This window comes from Ambystoma mexicanum, chromosome 11 (genome assembly GCF_040938575.1).
Source record: "Ambystoma mexicanum isolate Mex_15411 chromosome 11, UKY_AmexF1_1, whole genome shotgun sequence".
NCBI classification, from domain to species: Eukaryota; Metazoa; Chordata; class Amphibia; order Caudata; family Ambystomatidae; genus Ambystoma; species Ambystoma mexicanum.
The window spans coordinates 457,849,157-457,865,902 of record NC_090934.1 but is presented as its reverse complement, the minus strand read 5'-3'; the positions used below and the strand labels follow the sequence as shown (position 1 = coordinate 457,865,902).

At 40.9% G+C, this 16,746-nt stretch overlaps 1 protein-coding gene across 1 annotated transcript in view; it reads right to left on the bottom strand.

Moving 5' to 3' along the window:
- LOC138503512 (astacin-like metalloendopeptidase) overlaps window positions 1-16,746 on the bottom strand; it is a 65,620-nt gene that overhangs the window by 19,085 nt on the left and 29,789 nt on the right. Inside the window, exons 6-11 of the mRNA XM_069623305.1 lie at window positions 10,861-11,039; window positions 8,630-8,714; window positions 7,652-7,779; window positions 4,781-4,896; window positions 3,302-3,527; window positions 780-910 (exon numbers count right to left, since the gene is read on the bottom strand). Of these exons, the coding sequence (XP_069479406.1) occupies window positions 780-910; window positions 3,302-3,527; window positions 4,781-4,896; window positions 7,652-7,779; window positions 8,630-8,714; window positions 10,861-11,039 (865 nt within the window). The remainder of the gene's footprint in view (window positions 1-779; window positions 911-3,301; window positions 3,528-4,780; window positions 4,897-7,651; window positions 7,780-8,629; window positions 8,715-10,860; window positions 11,040-16,746) is intronic.

Below are 16,746 nucleotides of genomic sequence, written 5' to 3'. Positions count from 1 at the left end.
ATTGAGGAGAGGAAGGACCCAAGTTGGACCTGGGAGGGAGATCGGAGAGGAGAGGAAAGAGGTCAGTCAAGCCAGGGCCTGATCAGTGATACCCAGGTTATCACAGAGACGGTTGAGCAGGATGGCATGGTTGACCATGTCAAAGGCAGAAGAGAGATCAAGTAAGATGAGGACACAGGGGGTATTGGAGTGAAGGTTGGAGAGCAGGTCTTCACGGATGTTCAGGAGAGCAGTTTACCTGCTTCTGGCTCCTCTGAAGCCAGACTGATGGTCATGGAGACAACCAACAGATTCAGTGTGAAGAATAAGCTCAGAGGTGGCCAGCTTTTCCAGGAGTTTGCCCAGGAATGGAGTGATGGAGATTGGGCGGTAGTTAGCATGGCAGGAGGGGCCGGCTGCGGGTTTCTTAAGAAGAGGGTGCACAAGGGAGTGCTTCAGGGCGGGGAAGGGAAGACTCCCGTGGTGAAGGAGTGGTTGCAGAAGTCATCCAAAGCAGGTGCCAGGGTGTCAATGTGGTCCTTGATGGTTTTAGAGGAACAGGGGAGAAGCTTTTTCGATGAGACTTTCCTAGATCTGTCTAGAAACCTCGCCTGGAGATAAACAAAGTTGAGATGTTTTTCTGGTGAAACATATAACCACTTTAAAACAAAGAGGGTACATAAGAAGCTATATGAGTGCTAATGTTAAAAAAGGATTACCCTACAAAGCTGATAAATGACAGGATACTAGCATGGAATTTGTTGGTTAGCCCTAATGCCCTCATACTAAGCTGTCCTCACCTTGTATCCTGGTGGTGCAATGATGTTCCATGTGCAGGATGTTGATTGTGGATACTGATTTGGATAGTTTGGTGATGTAACAGTTCCATTCATGATTCCATTCTTAGCAGTGTAATTGCCTTTGCATGTTCCTATAAATAATACAAAACATGTAAATGTGGAGTCATCACTACCATTATAATTGTGCTCAGCACTGCACTCAACTATTAACATCACTAACCCAACTGTCACCAATCCATCTAGTAACTGCCTCCTACCACCACCGACACATCCATCAAATCCATCTGCACCGTCCCAGTTGCCAGCATTAAGCTATTATAAATAATAGACAACACTGTCTACACTCAAAACGGACACAACCACCAGAAGTCCTCCTTTCAGTGCTTCACCGGGCAAGCCAACGGTCCAGGAGGGTGCAGCAAGCTTTTATTCCAGTTTCTTCTTCTGTTCCTTCGTTCAGTGGTTGACTTTGCCTTCGTTGCAAAATACCTAACCTTTTATGCAAGTCTCTCCCATTCATTCGCAGCCTAGCTGTCACTCACACTCAAGGACAACCAGCCTGTCCAATCACTTTTCTGCAACCAAGGAGACTAAGAACAGGGAGTTTTCAGGAACCTCCCTTGCTTCCTGCCTTGCCAGACACGCTGGAGACAGAGGCGGGCTTCACTAGTGAATCCTGCCAAGGACAAAACGAACAAAGGGACCAAACCAGGTTTGGCGAGCAGAGTAAATCTGAAGAAGGACCTTTCCAACAAGAAATGTGGAAAAAAAAGACAGGGGTCATTTTGACAAAATGGGCAACCATGGGTGCAATAATGCAGCTGCAAATGCAGTCTGTGGTAAAAACGCAGACTGGAAGGAAAAATTAAACCACTGCCACCAGCCATTAATTTTAGAAAGGGTAACATAGAAATGTTACATGAGAAGGTAGACAAAGGGGATACTAAGTAACCCCTCCAGTACTCTATGTAAGGTAGTGTGTGCTGGGTCTACTAACAGAAAAAGGTAAGTAAAGTCAATTTCACACTTGGGTGCTGTGTGTCACAATACAAAAAGATGATGCCTATGGAGTTTGTCAAACTCCAAAACCAAAAGGAACACAGGGTTCAAATCAAAGAAAAATACATGAGACAGTGGGAAAAGGGTCTCACTCTCTCCAGGATGAACATTTAAAGTCCTAAAGTCCAGCAAAAGAGCTGGGAGTCTCTAAGGTAGAAGGGAATTAACACAGAATTGAGAATTCTCCCTAACATTTGTCATGTGAGGTTGGAAGCATAAATGCCATAACATAGTGTCAATTTACATGGTACCAATTTTTTAGGCCACATATAATGAGGGAGGGAATGCAGGCTCTTCTGTTTAATTTACTGGACCAGTATCAATACAAAAGGGGCTCCTCGTGCTAGAGTATGTACATATGGTAAATTGTGGGCCAGCACCCGCAAGAGTGTCCCAGGGTGCAGCCGTGTGGTGATTGCAGTGAGAATCTGGGCCCTACAAGTTCTTGTGCTCCTGCTTCTTTAAGGGTCTCAGCAGTTGGCTGCCACCACTGGTTCCTTGTCACTGCTGGGACGACTGTAGAGGACTGCTTTCCTCTCATTTCATGGCTAATCTGGGTTCTCAGGTACCCGAGGCTCATGGTCTACCCAATAGTCTTTCCTTCCACAGGTGTTTTCCAGGGTTCCAGCTCATTCATGTGCCATGGCAATGGCAAGTGGAGGAGGCTCTGTGTGTGAAGATGGATGGTGAGGTGGGCTGCTGTAGCCTGGCCTGGGCATTTATTCATACTCGTCTGTGCCTCTGAATGCTGCTGCTCTCCCCTAGAAGCCCTTGTTTACCTCGTCACCAAGTGTTGTATTGAAGATTCATGGATAATGGCCATCCTACAGACTGTCATGTGTAGGTGGAAGTTCATTCTTCCATATTCTTCTAGTTACATTTTAGTGAATTAGGTAGCATCATTTGGCTTCAGGAGATAACACCCACTAGACATCCATTTGACTTTAACAGGATCATCTTATACATATGGATCACTCTCCCTGCGGACATGCCCTGGCCTGCATGAATCATCCCATTCATGACATCTTTCACTCGCAGACAATCATGTATCCAGTCTCTCGGAATACATTGCTTTCTTTGGGAATACAGAAAGGAAATAAACGCCCATACATTATAAAATAAAATCCACTGCCATTGGAAGCCTGACCCTTGTAAAATATCTCTCAGGATGGGTCATTGGAGCAGACGAAAAGGAACGCCTGGAGGAGGGATTCCCATTTCCATGGAGAGGTGGTAATAGTTAGGTGATCTGTTGCCAAACACGGATACATACTTTACAAAGTGGGCTCCTAGTCGACAGAAGAAAAAAAGTAGGTGGGGACTACTAGCTAACAAGTCGGCAGTTCATTGGGGTGCATCTTCAAGCCTAAACATTGTGATACATGAGTTAAACATTTAAGATACCACTTAGAGTTACAAAGCCATATCCCCCAATGAAATGGAGTGTGATATGGCAAGCTTACCTGAATTGTAAACAGCATTAAAGCTTAGTGATACATTTGTTTTAATGTAGACTAATTCCACCAACATATTTTTCCCAGAAGTCATCATTGATAGCCCTCTGCCCTGGCCACAGGTCTTTTCCAGTATGACAGGCGATTCCTTGCTGTTTCCGTCATAAACTCTGAGGTAGCTGGACTGGCAGTCATCAGAGGACGGGATGTTAAAATCACTCAGCCACATAAAAACCTAAAGGAAGGCATAGGAAACGTAACTTTTAGAGCACTGCTGGCCAGCTGGCCACTTCTTTGCAAAATGATGAAATAAAGTCCATTATCTCTAAGGTATTAACAATGGTAAGTCAGGAAAAGAGATCTTTTGACCGATGGATGGATGGATGTGGATAAGTAAACGGATATATGGACATATGGGTGTATGGTTGGATCTACCGAGGAAAAGAAGAGAGAAAGGGGCCATATTACATGAACTTTGCATGAGTGCAGTCACTAGTCGGAAAACGTATTATTTCAATGCATTTTGCACCAGAACAAGCTTTGCCTTAGTTCTAATCTTTTGCACTGGTGAAGGAAATTAATTGAAGGAATATGTTTTTGCTCGAGGGCAATTTTGTAATATTGTTAATTCCACTTGCGCTGGAGTAAAGTATTTCTAGTACCACTTGGTTACAGTAAATTGTAGAGAATGTAACCTAGTTCAGAGCATGCTTAAAGCAGTGCCAAGACACTGGGAATTTGCTGCAGCGTTAAACATCAGCGTTCAGCGAGAATAAGGTTCCAGTCTCAATTTTAAGCTACTATTTGGTGGAAGGGAATACCAAAAATACTCCTGACAAACAAGGACATGAAACACCTGGACAGTTTCTTGATTCTAGCCTCTAACTCCCAGGTTAGCAGTGGAAACAACGTTGCCACCTCCAAATCCCCTAGATTTAAATAAAGTCAAACCCTTGTAAACAAAGTACACTTATGGTCTTGAAATTTGATTTGACTTATGTTTAGTCTGAAACCAGTCGAAGTCACATTTTAAACAGAGTGTGATTATTGAACACTCTTATAGAGAAATTCAGATTTCACTGAGACGCAATGAAACCATTCATCCCTATAATTAACAAGAAGCTCTTTGGTCCTCATGCACATTAATTAAACCCGAAACAGTGGGATCGTTTATGAAGCCTTTTTTTTAACAGATGACTTCCAAACTTCTGCCAACTATTTTATTTATTTCAATGTTCTTGACTTTAAATATTATATTTTGTATATCAGGACATAATGTAATACTAAGCATCTTCAAAGAGTTGCACTATAGCAAGTGGGATGCTTGTGATCATCTCTAACTGCCCTAATAAAGAAATCGTATCTGAAAGATCCAGTGTTGTTATTTTTTTCAAAGCCCCAACGTTAACCACAGACACTCCAGTAAAATCATAGAACTTTCAATGATCAGCAATTTTATATCTCATCACAGGTAACAATAAAATTCACCTGATTTGCTGGAAGTCGGATCAGCCAGAGGCAACTTCCATTGGTGGGCAGCAGTAGTGTGCTTTGGTTGAAACTTATTGTCCCACTTGGGTCCGTGAGCAAAGTTCTGCAGAGATCTGGAAGAAAACAAGGATTATTTAGGATAGAGGTAACAAAGAACACCACTATCTCAGTAAATATTGCTATGCAGACATTTTCTAGAACTGTATCGAGGCAATTCAAATGTTTGCTTCATAGAGCGGGGGTGTTTTATCAAATAACCGCACATGCATGCCAATGTGAAATCTTTGTGCGGAAACATTCAGTTTAGTCAAAATGCATGTACAGGAGGATGGTTTGCCAGAGGAGGGTGGTTAGTGAAATTATATATTTTGTTATGTGCTCGCATACACATATTGCTAGAATTATTTTAGCTCTTAAAGGTCAAGCTATTCCTTTAAATCCCAAGACAGCCATTAGCACCTACCAGAATTTATTGTGCTTTGGTATCTGATGCGTGCTGTCCCAATGTGCTGAAATGAACATATATGACAAGGCATGCATACTGGCTTCGTGTCAGTTTGGTCATGTAATGCACATTCAGTGTATCACTGTGGTGTCATATGGAAAGAAGATACAATATTTGATGTGATGCAGATCAAGGTTGTATTTAGTCAGTGAATCATGTCATCTCACTTCTCAAATAAGAGCATCATTTAGAGTTTTGCGTTGCAGGAGACAAGTGGCAGTGATTGAATTACTCCAACAGCTAAAGACCAAGTAAGAAAACAAGGTCACACAACCGCTCTCAAAAAGGGCCCAGATCCGGGCATTCAGTCAAGACATTCAAAAATATAGTTCTTATCAGGGTATCACAGGAGTACTTCAAAGTTGGTAAATAATAAAGATGAGGTTGTCAGTTGATTTTCATATAGTATTTTATCGGAAGAATAAAGCTGTCATTAATATTTCCTTAGTGAGGGAGCATTTGCCGCAACCCATATATATTTCTGACTAAAGCCAATGCATTTCGGAACATTTTTCCTTCATCAGGGCAAGTCTGTGTAATTCAACATTGAAAAAATAATATGCCGATTATAATACACACAATACAAACAGTGATATAAATAATGAAAACATACCGATCAGTAGCAAGTCCACACATGTTCATAAAATAGAGAAAAACAAAAATGTAACATAGTAAGTGGATTAATGGTAACCAAATACAAAATGAGAATCAGAACAACAACTGGTTTTACCTTGGAAGATTTGTATTGGAGCTGACAAGCGTTAAAGATGCCCACAGTAGGGTGCAGCGGTGCGGCATGCAGCAGGCAGCCGTAATGTTAACACGTACGTGTTTCAGAGTGAAATCTGTTTGGAAACAAAGGTCGGGTTCAGAATGTCAGCGTGTCTGACAGGATCTGTGATAAAGGCAGAGTGAAATGGAAATGCTAGCGAAAATCGCGGCGAGAAAGTCGTGTACCTTAACGCATCAGGAGCACAGTCTGATCCGCGAGCACCGACCGCTTAATGGCGCTCGTGAGTCACGTGTACTATAACACAAGCGGTCGTCCAGGCAACCGCCTAAACACTGCTCAGTGGAATCTAAGCACGGCGGCTACACGCAGGGGCTTTTCTGTGCTCCTGATGCGTTAAGGTACGCGACTTTCTCGCTGCGATTTTCACTAGCATTTCCATTTCACTCTGCCTTTATCACAGATCCTGTCAGACTCGCTGACATTCTGAACCCGACCTTTGTTTCCAAACAGATTTCACTCTGAAACACGTACGTGTTAACATTACGGCTGCCTGCTGCATGCCGCACTGCTGCACCCTACTGTGGGCAGCTTTAACGCTTGTCAGCTCCCATACAAATCTTCCAAGGTAAAACCAGTTGTTGTTCTGATTCTCATTTTGTATTTGGTTACCATTAATCCACTTACTATGTTACATTTTTGTTTTTCTCTATTTTACGAACATGTGTGGACTTGCTACTGATCGGTATGTTTTCATTATTTATATCACTGTTTGTATTGTGTGTATTATAATCGGCATATTATTTTTTCAATGTCGAATTACATAGACTTGCCCTGATGAAGGAAAATTGTTCCGAAATGCATTGGCTTTAGTCTGAAATATATATGGGTTGCGGCAAATGCTCCCTCACTAAGGAAATATTAGTGACAGCTTTATTCTTCCGATAAAATACTATATGACAATCAACTGACACCCTCATCTTTATTATTTACCAACCTTGAAGTACTCCTGTGATACCCTGATAAGAACTATATTTTTCAATGTCTTGACTGAATGCCCGGATCCGGGCCCTTTTTGAGAGCGGTTGTGTGACCTTGTATTCTTACTTGGTCTTTAGCTGTTGGTGTATTTTGAAGTCCGGGTGTCTCCAGACTTGTCACAGCCAGCTCCATTCGAATATCTACTATTATACATGTTTTACCTCTACATCTACCTGGATATATAAAAATTTCTAAACTAGTGGTGCCCACTTACTTCCCTGTTAGTGATTGAATTACTGCCACTTTTGCCGCACTGCAGAATTTCGTGTTTCAAAATTAAAACTGGCCAAAACCACCTAGTTTTGTGTGGAGGAAATGTCCTCCACACAAAACTGTCAGTAAACATGGTAATTGCCACATGGCGAATAACGTAAGGGGCCACATGACTCAAGCTTGAAATTGGGCCCCTAAGTTTTTAACGTGCATGTGAAATCTCATTCCTGGAGGCACAAGCGGTAACTGCAAAGCATTTCTCCTCAAGACAATAACCGCGGTATGGAGAACATCTGCAACCCATGTTCTAGGGTAGAGTGCAAAAGGCACAGCAAGAATATACATACATATCAGCACTGGGTAGAACACGGGCACTTACTGCATTTGTAGAGCTTGTTGATCTTGGCCATGTCCAGGTTGCTCAGCCCGTACCTCTGTCCAATGGGGATTGTGCTATCAGGCTTAGGTACAATCGTGCTCTTGCCAGTTGTGTTGGTAAGGGCATTTCTGTTGGAAAGTCAGAATATGAATAAGATGGAACACCGCAATCTCCTTATTAATCCTAATGATCATATCCACCTCTAGAAATGTAGCTTCTTACGCCTTTCAACATTTTGATCAAACGCATAAACCTTCTGACACATGTACTACAGCGCTGAGGCTCTGTTTGATCATACTCTATGCACTGCTGTAGGCAGCGCAGCATGTTGGTGGAGGAGCAACCTATAACCAACAATTATTCCCAGCTTTTATGGACTCAGTTTTTTTGTACCCCAACACTATCTTCAGCACACTTGCAATGCTACAGTCTGATTATCACTCAGACCTCTATTATTTCATACAGTCCCTCTTCCAGTCAAAGCACCCCATCTTAGTCTCATGCTCAAAGCCATGAGCACATGCACCCTTAATGAACTAGTCTATCCGGCAAGGCCAAGAAGTTCTTCCATCAATCGGAATCACAATCGGAACCAAACACAAGACATCGGGACCCTTCTCTGGTAAGAATGACTGGGGATATGAAGGTTACGTTCTGGGTCCTCGGTATGTTTTTTCTAAGGTATTTGCTATAGCAAGGACCTATTGCAACAGTACTCATCAGCATCCTGCACGTTTGTGTTATTTACATACACACATTAAGCTACACATATTTTCAATTTCAATCACTGGAGTTAAAGGGGATTGCCTTGAATCCAATGATTGTTTAGGTCATGTGCCCAAGCAAGGATTAGAACCCAGGTCCCAGAGTCCATGGTCGGCAGGTTAGTCACTAGACAACATAACCCTACAATGATAATTGCCAGTGATCTTTAAAACAAAAAACGTCCTTATTTCAGCAGCCCATCACCCCACTTACCTTGGATAGTGCATAATTGAGTTGTAGTCATAGGGAAGGCCGAGGGTGTTCGCATTTCTCTCTATTGCAAGGTTGGCCCAATCACCTGAAATGTATAGTAACAAGTACAGTGATATGTAATTGAAGACCCTACTCGATTGCTGAGATATTTTTGTGAAAGACTGCATCTTTGGACTAGTTCTAGCCCTTGTGTAGCCCTTATCGCAGTTTGCACCACAAAGTATCCTTTCCTTAACTAAACATTCTAGTTCAGTGGGCACCCACTTGCGACATGTGGTCTCTTACAAGCTGTCATTTCAGACAAGAGGCCCACATCCCTCCTTCACCATCCCCCCTTTTGCAATATGAAAATGTACTTGTGTTGTAAAGCTGACAGCGCTGCAGAGCAACACTACTCTATTTCAATCCTATACAGTGGCCAATAGACCTCATGAAGAAAGGGTGGTATGGATACTGCTGGTACTAACTGGTGAAATATCACACATTACACAAGCAGTAAAATACACTCCTGCGGGTTCCTGCAGTGTGGAACCTATACGCCAAAACTATCGGAAAATCAGAGAGCAATGATTTGCACAGCAAATGCACTATTCCTAAAATGTACACATGCAATGGCCAGCTGTTTCTTTACGGCCCACTGTAAGAAATGCAGGAAAATAAATGTTCCATTCTTTGTACTAAAATGATTGCACAGCAGAGACATGTACTTAATGCTGCCCCCATTTGTTACATAACAAACCACTTCAAAGCCAAAATCACCACCATCCAACAAATCATACAAAGCAGACCAATCGACTACAACATGCAACCCACCCAGCCATCCGAGGGTCACCAGAACAAACTCTGAAGCTTCCCTCAAAAACAAATCAGTCCTCACACAAGGAACACCCATGGAATACTACAGAAACATTTTCAACCAATCACTTTCAACAGGGAAAGTAACGCAATCGTTCAAAGCGGCATACATCAAGCCGCTCCTCAAGGAAACAGCAGGATATATAGAAGACCTCTCCAACTACAGACTCATATCCAACATCCCCCACCCAGCTAAACTACTGGAGACATATGTCTACAGAATAACACAAGAATTCATGGAGGAGCACCAACTGTTGGACCAAGCACAAGTAGGCTTCAGACCGATGAGGGGAACGGAAGCGGCATTGCTCTCAATCTGGGATGATCTAAAGACTAATGCAGACTCAGAAAAAAGCACAGCTCTAATCCTTCTGGACCTCTCTGCAGCATTTGACACAGTTAACCATGAATTCCTCATGGGGAAACTAGAAGAATTAGGAATCACTGACACAGCCCTACTATGGATTAAATCCTTCCTAACAAACAGGACAGAAACAGTCTGGATCAAATCTTTCAAATCTACTACAAGGGAATCCAACTGCGGAGTACCACAAGGGTCATCATTCTCCCCATTACTCTTCAATAGATACCTGATGCCACTAATCAAACTCATCAAAAAATACAGCCTCACATGCTATAAATACGCAGATGACACTCAGGTTGTCAACAAAATACAAGATACACAGTAAGAAAACAAAATGCTGAACAACTGCCTACAAGAGTTCTACATCTGGATGAACACAAACAGCCTCAAATTCAAACCGGGCAAAACTGAAATAATGATCATAGGTAAAAATTAGGAAAACAACCACTACATCCTATGGCCAATGGAACCGGGTGCAGCCGCAACTCAATTAACGATGGTAAAAAACCTAAAGAGTCTTGATGGACGACAAAATAACACTTGAACGACAAGTAAACACCATAATCAAGAAATGTTTGCTCCTGCTACATGCAGTAAAAAGGATCCTACCATTCCTCTCTTTCACCCACAAAACACTCACCATCATCACACTCATCATGTCCAGAGTAGACTTCTGTACAAATGGGCATGAACAAGATACCCACCATGTGGCTTTTCTTCGGGAAAGCATATGGTAACGAATGATAGTCTATTTGGTGTGTGGGGTGTAGGCATTTTTGCCAATAACTGTGGAATGAGCTTGCCTGTGGTCTGTCAATAGCAGTTCAATTCCTCACCCAGAGTCACTTGAAGCCCAGAGTGGACAATTCATGAAAGTAATGGGAGGTGTTTGTGGAAGGAGAGCAGTCTGGTCAGGACACTACATCTCAAAACATTTCAGTGATGGCTTTTTAATTTCCTGATGCCATCTTTAAAGTCCTTCATAGAATGCAATGGATCACAGGGTGTTTACCTTGTTTAATGTACTGCCACATGATATCAATATAAAGGTCTCTATCTTTTCGACTGTGCTCGTGGTAGAAGCCCAAGATGTGCATTAGCTCATGCTGAATGATCCCCTGCTTGAAGCAGCTAGAGATTTGCAGCGAGGTTGTCTGAACTCCACCTTGCTTTCCAATACCAGACCAGCACCTGGAGAGAGGGGAGAACCATGACACAATAAGGAGAAATGCATAAAGATCCCTCATAAAGAAACTCATGGTAACTTTAATTATCCAAACTTGATGAATGTCATAATACATTGCCATGTATCAGTGCTTAGAAAAAATTAATTTCTATTCACTCTATTTTATTTTCTTAAAATAAAGTGTCTTATGATTTAAATTAAAATGTACACACTTACATACAAATATACAATAAATATATACAAAACAAAAACCCCATCTAATTCCTCAATTGTGTTGTATTTCAACTATTTCAGTTTTATAGAACACAATTAATTCATTGTGTTCTATAAAACTTGAGCTACAAAACCCTCTCAAGCAAAAATGAAAAGAACCTTGATGACCAGTCATACCACAACCCCAAAAGATTAGTGTTAAAAAACATGGGTCACTATTTTATTTTTTAAGTAAAACATTCACAGATAATTTAGTGCCTCAAATATATATATATGTTTTACTTTTTTTTCTGAAACTCCTTCTCTTTTCAGAATCTAAGTGTTCTTTGATTCTATTGCAGTCTCTATCTGGAACAAACTACTTCCATAGATTCTTAAAGGTTAAAGCAGAATCCTACTAATAAATAGCGAGATTTCCTCTCTGGAAACAATTATATGTAGGGTATGGAACAGCCGTACGTGAGAACGTTTTGGATATTCCTCTGGCAATTTTTAGGTTTTTAATTAAGATACATTTTCTTTCCAGTCCCATCAACCTGCATTCCTTTTGATATCATCAACATATGTTCACACGTCACATGCCTATTTCGAACAAAAACTGTTTTGTTATTAACTTACACGCTCCTCTTGCCATAGCTTCTCTTAATACAACAAATAAATTCCCAATTCAAGTAGCATAAGAGCCATAGCACAACATTGTGGTAAACTCAGAACACTTTTTCAATAAAGGGCATCTTTATTCGTTAGCGACTGAGGCAAACTTTGAGGCCAAACCTCCAACCCATAACAAACCATCACAATCATTTTCTTTTCATATGCTAGTTTTGCATGTGTCAGAGACAGTCCTTCATGCTGCATATTGAAACCTTTAAATGCCACAATTACCAGAATTATCCTATTCATGTAACTTATACAAGGTACCTTTTGGCTATGTTTTGTGTTTAAATAGTGTCACCCGCCCCCCCCTGCAAGAATATTTGCACACAATCTCATCTGATTTATTTGCCAATTTCTAACTAAATGAATTGTCTCCCATTTTTGGTACTAAGTGCATTTATTTTTGTTTTTTTCCATGGTGATTTCTAAATACTTGTCTCTAGAATAGTTCACAACTGTGTTAATGCTTCTATGTAAGCTAATTTCAGTTTGATCGAAAAGCACCAGGTCAGAAGCATATCCCAAAAATCTCATGGGAATCTTTCTGAATCTAGAGGAAAGAATAAGTGTTTCCGAATGAGCTATCCAAATTAGCCATGTATAGCAACAACAGTGACGCAACAACGTGCACCAGTTTGAGCCCTATTATCGTCTTTACCTTTTCAGAATAGCTACCTTCAATGTCCCATTTTACTCTCACACTAGTGTTTCTGTGTTGGACCATGTAAGCTTTAAGGGCCCTGGTTGTTACTCATTGCTAGAGTTTCTACCAAAGAAGATTCCTTTCAACATGGTCAAATACTGCTTTATAATCTCTGAAAATGACATAGAATGGTGAGTTCAAAGGTGTGATGGCCCAAATTATCCCTGTCTGGACTGCTAGTATAGGACAAGGTAACCACTTGTTTTCTATAACCAAGTTTTATTTTCTAAAAGCAATTAATCAAAATGTCACACACACATTGTTACACTGTGATTTAGCAACACAGGAACATTACATACAACCCTATACAACATCAAACACATATCTTCATTAAAACACTTCTATATGATTATCCAAAACAGCTTTTTAATTGCAGAAGGGTTTGATGAATAGGTGTTAACTGTCAGTATTTAAGACACAGTCATTGGCACACTCCTATACTAGCCCTCCAGACAGGGGTCAAGTTTTTCATAAGGTTGTTGAATCAGGTGAAATCTGTTTTGCTGCATTAAACAAAAATCCCTCTAATCTCCTAGAATTCTTTCAAGTGATGGCACTAATGCTTAAGTATGTTGCTTAAGTATTAAGTATTAAAATACTATGACATACTGACAAGCCCTTACTGAAGCCATGAGCAATTAAGTAAGAGAGCATCGCCTTATTCTGTACCCTACTATTCAGTTATTGATGTCCAAACTGTTATTTGATGTGTCAAGCAGCATGATAAGGCAATCATTACTGGTGCTCTCTAACTTCTACTTCTTGTATATCAGGACTAATATGCTTTCCATCCATGACTGTGGTATGATTCCTCTTATCACAGTGTTATGAAACAAGTCATGGAGTATGTCGGTCAAACATTTTGGGTTACCCTTTAAAATCAAAATTGCTAAGCCATGAGGGGTAGGGGCCCCATATGGCTTTGAGTCTCGAATCAAGGTCTTTATCATTTTTATGTCAAAACAACTAAGGGCCAATTCACAGAAGCGTTTTATAATGGCAAAACCCGATTGGAAAATGTTCTGTGAATTAGTCCCTTAGTGAGATGCACTAATCATCAACGTGCGGAAGTGCATGTAAAACTGTTATGGGAATATTAGAGTTAATCAAATATATCTCCCATTTATATGTACCGATTGGGTTGATTTGCGGTATCAACACACCTCTTGTATTCTTATTGTTTTAAATCCACGATATTTTTGGAATCACCGGATGACAATATAGACATCTTTTGCTATGTCTCAGTGATTTCAGTTCTTCTATACTTCAATAACCAATCGTTATGATTACATAATTTTCTATGTTGCCTTCAAATATATTCATATGTCCTTACAGGTAATGTGAGGCAAGCATTCTAACCTTTGACAATGCTCTTTCTGCAAGGGATCCGACTGCAAGTTGAATCCACAAATAAGAAAAATCCTAAGGTGTAGTAAACCTTATATTGTTACGAATACTTTTAGTTTCAACAGTAGGGTAACTACTTTACATTGTCATATCACTCAAAATACAGTCCTCTCTGAATACGTTGCTATTAAGCGAAGCTATGTTAATCACATACCATCTTATGTGATTCCCGGCTGGGTTAATCAAGGTGTTCCCAGCACATTTTACCACAGTACTTCTTACCACTATTATTTTCCATATCAAACTCAATACGGAGTGGTCGCTAGTGGGGTTTGGATAATAGTCATGTTTTCAATTCTTAGAATGTATTAAAGTAAAATAAAGTAACGTTGATTTACACTTGTTCGATTTCCAGGTGAAATTTCTCTAAAGTTAACTAAGTTGTTACATTGCATACATTAGTCAGGTCACTGCTTCAGAATGTTAAGGGAATGATAGCAAACAGGAGACATCATACTGGTGGTTTCAAAAACAACTAATATTCTGTAATATTGAGCATGCGGTGGGGATGGTACCTTGATTCGATATAATGTAACCCAGTGTTTAAAATCAAACTTTTTTTTCTTAACCAAAAGGCCATGTGAACTCTAGCACTGGCAGCCAGGCAGTGCAAGACAAGAAAGTGATCTGTTTTATTTACAATGGTGAGGCACCTAAGGGGAGTCTTACAGAGGGCAGTGGCACTAATCGATTAAGAGAGCCTCTTGGTGATACATCGTGCTTCCATTTATCCAAATACGGTCCCTAAAAGTGTACTGTTCTGCTTGTTGTAGGATTGGTGTACATGTAGCACCCGACCCTCCGAATCTCAAGGCTAAAGGAAGGCTCTTAATAAACGGGTGTTCAAGATCTGTTGTCTAGGGACTGCTCCCAGGGTGCATTGCATCTTTGCCCTTCTCTTTGTTTAACCAGATGTAGACTACTTTGGGGCTTGAACCAAGGCAGGCAGCTGGGAATTGTCTTGTTGTGTCCTGAAGCTGGGATAAAAAACAGAACACAGCTGCTCCCTAAATTGTCCAGCTCACGATATGCACCAATGGGTGGCTAGGTGCATAGTTCTATGACTTTCTGCCAATTTATTTTCACGGTGGTAGTTTTTACTGCCGATTTGGTACCAAAGAATGTGGGGGAGATCCCTTTCACTAGGCCTCCTTCCCATCTAACCTCACCTGCTCCCACACCCACTCCCACTCTCTCCCCATCCCGTGGTTGCCTTATCCAAACCCCCCACCACCCCTTCTGCATTTTGTGGCAAACAATTTGATGAAAAAATTGCAGTAAAAAGATACTGCAGTGAGGCATATTTGGCAAAAGAGCCTGGGTATCATATGTGTAGTGAGGTAATAATTTGCTGTGATTTGAATATGTAAAGTGACTGTCATGCTTCGAGAACAATGAGTCTATTTAAGAGGTTGGTATTCTTGGCTTACCATTGGTTAAAGTAACATAACTCACAGAAAATAGTTAACGCCCATGAATTATGGGATTTAAGACCACTGTTGTTTGAGCATGATAAATAACGAGATAGATGTAATGTAATGTAAAGTGGTCTCATATTGCACAGTGGGCAATCAGATCTATGAGTGTTTATAGCAGTTTAAAAACTAAGTTGTGGATGGTGTGCATGTCCACGACCTTAGCATTCCTTGTAGAATTTTATGATCTTTGACATCCACTTCTTAACACATTATTAGTTAGCTCTGAGGACCCGCTGGTGAGGTAAACTGTTCAGAAAGTGTCTATAGGTGATAAAGAGAGAAAGAGAGAGAGAGAGAGAGAGAGAGAGAGAGAGAGAGAGAGAGAGAGAGAGAGAGAGAGAGAGAGAGAGATTTGGGGATACATAGACAAACAGGGGCTCATTTTCAAATAAGCAGAGTGGAAAATGAAAGCGGACAATTGTTTTTACGTCTCCATTTCCCACACCAGCTCATTTTTGTACCTTTTCAAGGCACAGGAGGGCACCATACCAGAGTTTGCATCTCTGCTTTGTATAGGGTGGCCAACTGTTCCACATTTTGCGGGATCGTCCCGTATTTGGGGACTCTGCCCCGCAGTTTTCAGAGTGGCTGTGCTGGACGCAGGTTGTCTCAACTTGCTTTGTTCCCTGGATTGTGACTCTCGGGAGGCAGCAAGTCGAGACAACCTGCGTCCAGCACAGCCATTCTGCAAACTGAAGTGGCCGTCTACACACCACAGAGCTGCCGCTTGCTGCTACCTGCAGTTTTCTTTCTCTGGGTGGCTCCGCGGCCCGGCTCCTTTTGTCTTGCTGCTAACGCTCTGACACCTGTCTTCATTCCAATGCTAAAGCTTTGTTCCTGGGCTTGTGATGTTCATGTTTCCAGTTAAAAAAAAATGTGACCATCACCTTCCAAGAATAAACCATTTGAATTGCAATAAAGCCAGATGTTAAGAGCCATTAACAAATGTTTAAATTACAAATGGGGCGGGTCAAACATGAATGAAGCTGTGACATCATCAACACCTTGTTGGCAAGTGTCCCGCAAAAGGATCTCAAAAAAGTTGGCCACCCTAGCTTTGTATTCCCCCTTTGTCTTGGGAGAGCACTTAATTTTACATAGTTCTGCATTGCGTCTCTGCAGCCACATATATATATATATATATATATATACGTATATATATATATATATATATATATATACATATATATATATATATATATATATATATATATATATATATATATATATTTAGTTTGCTTCTTCAGCTCCAAA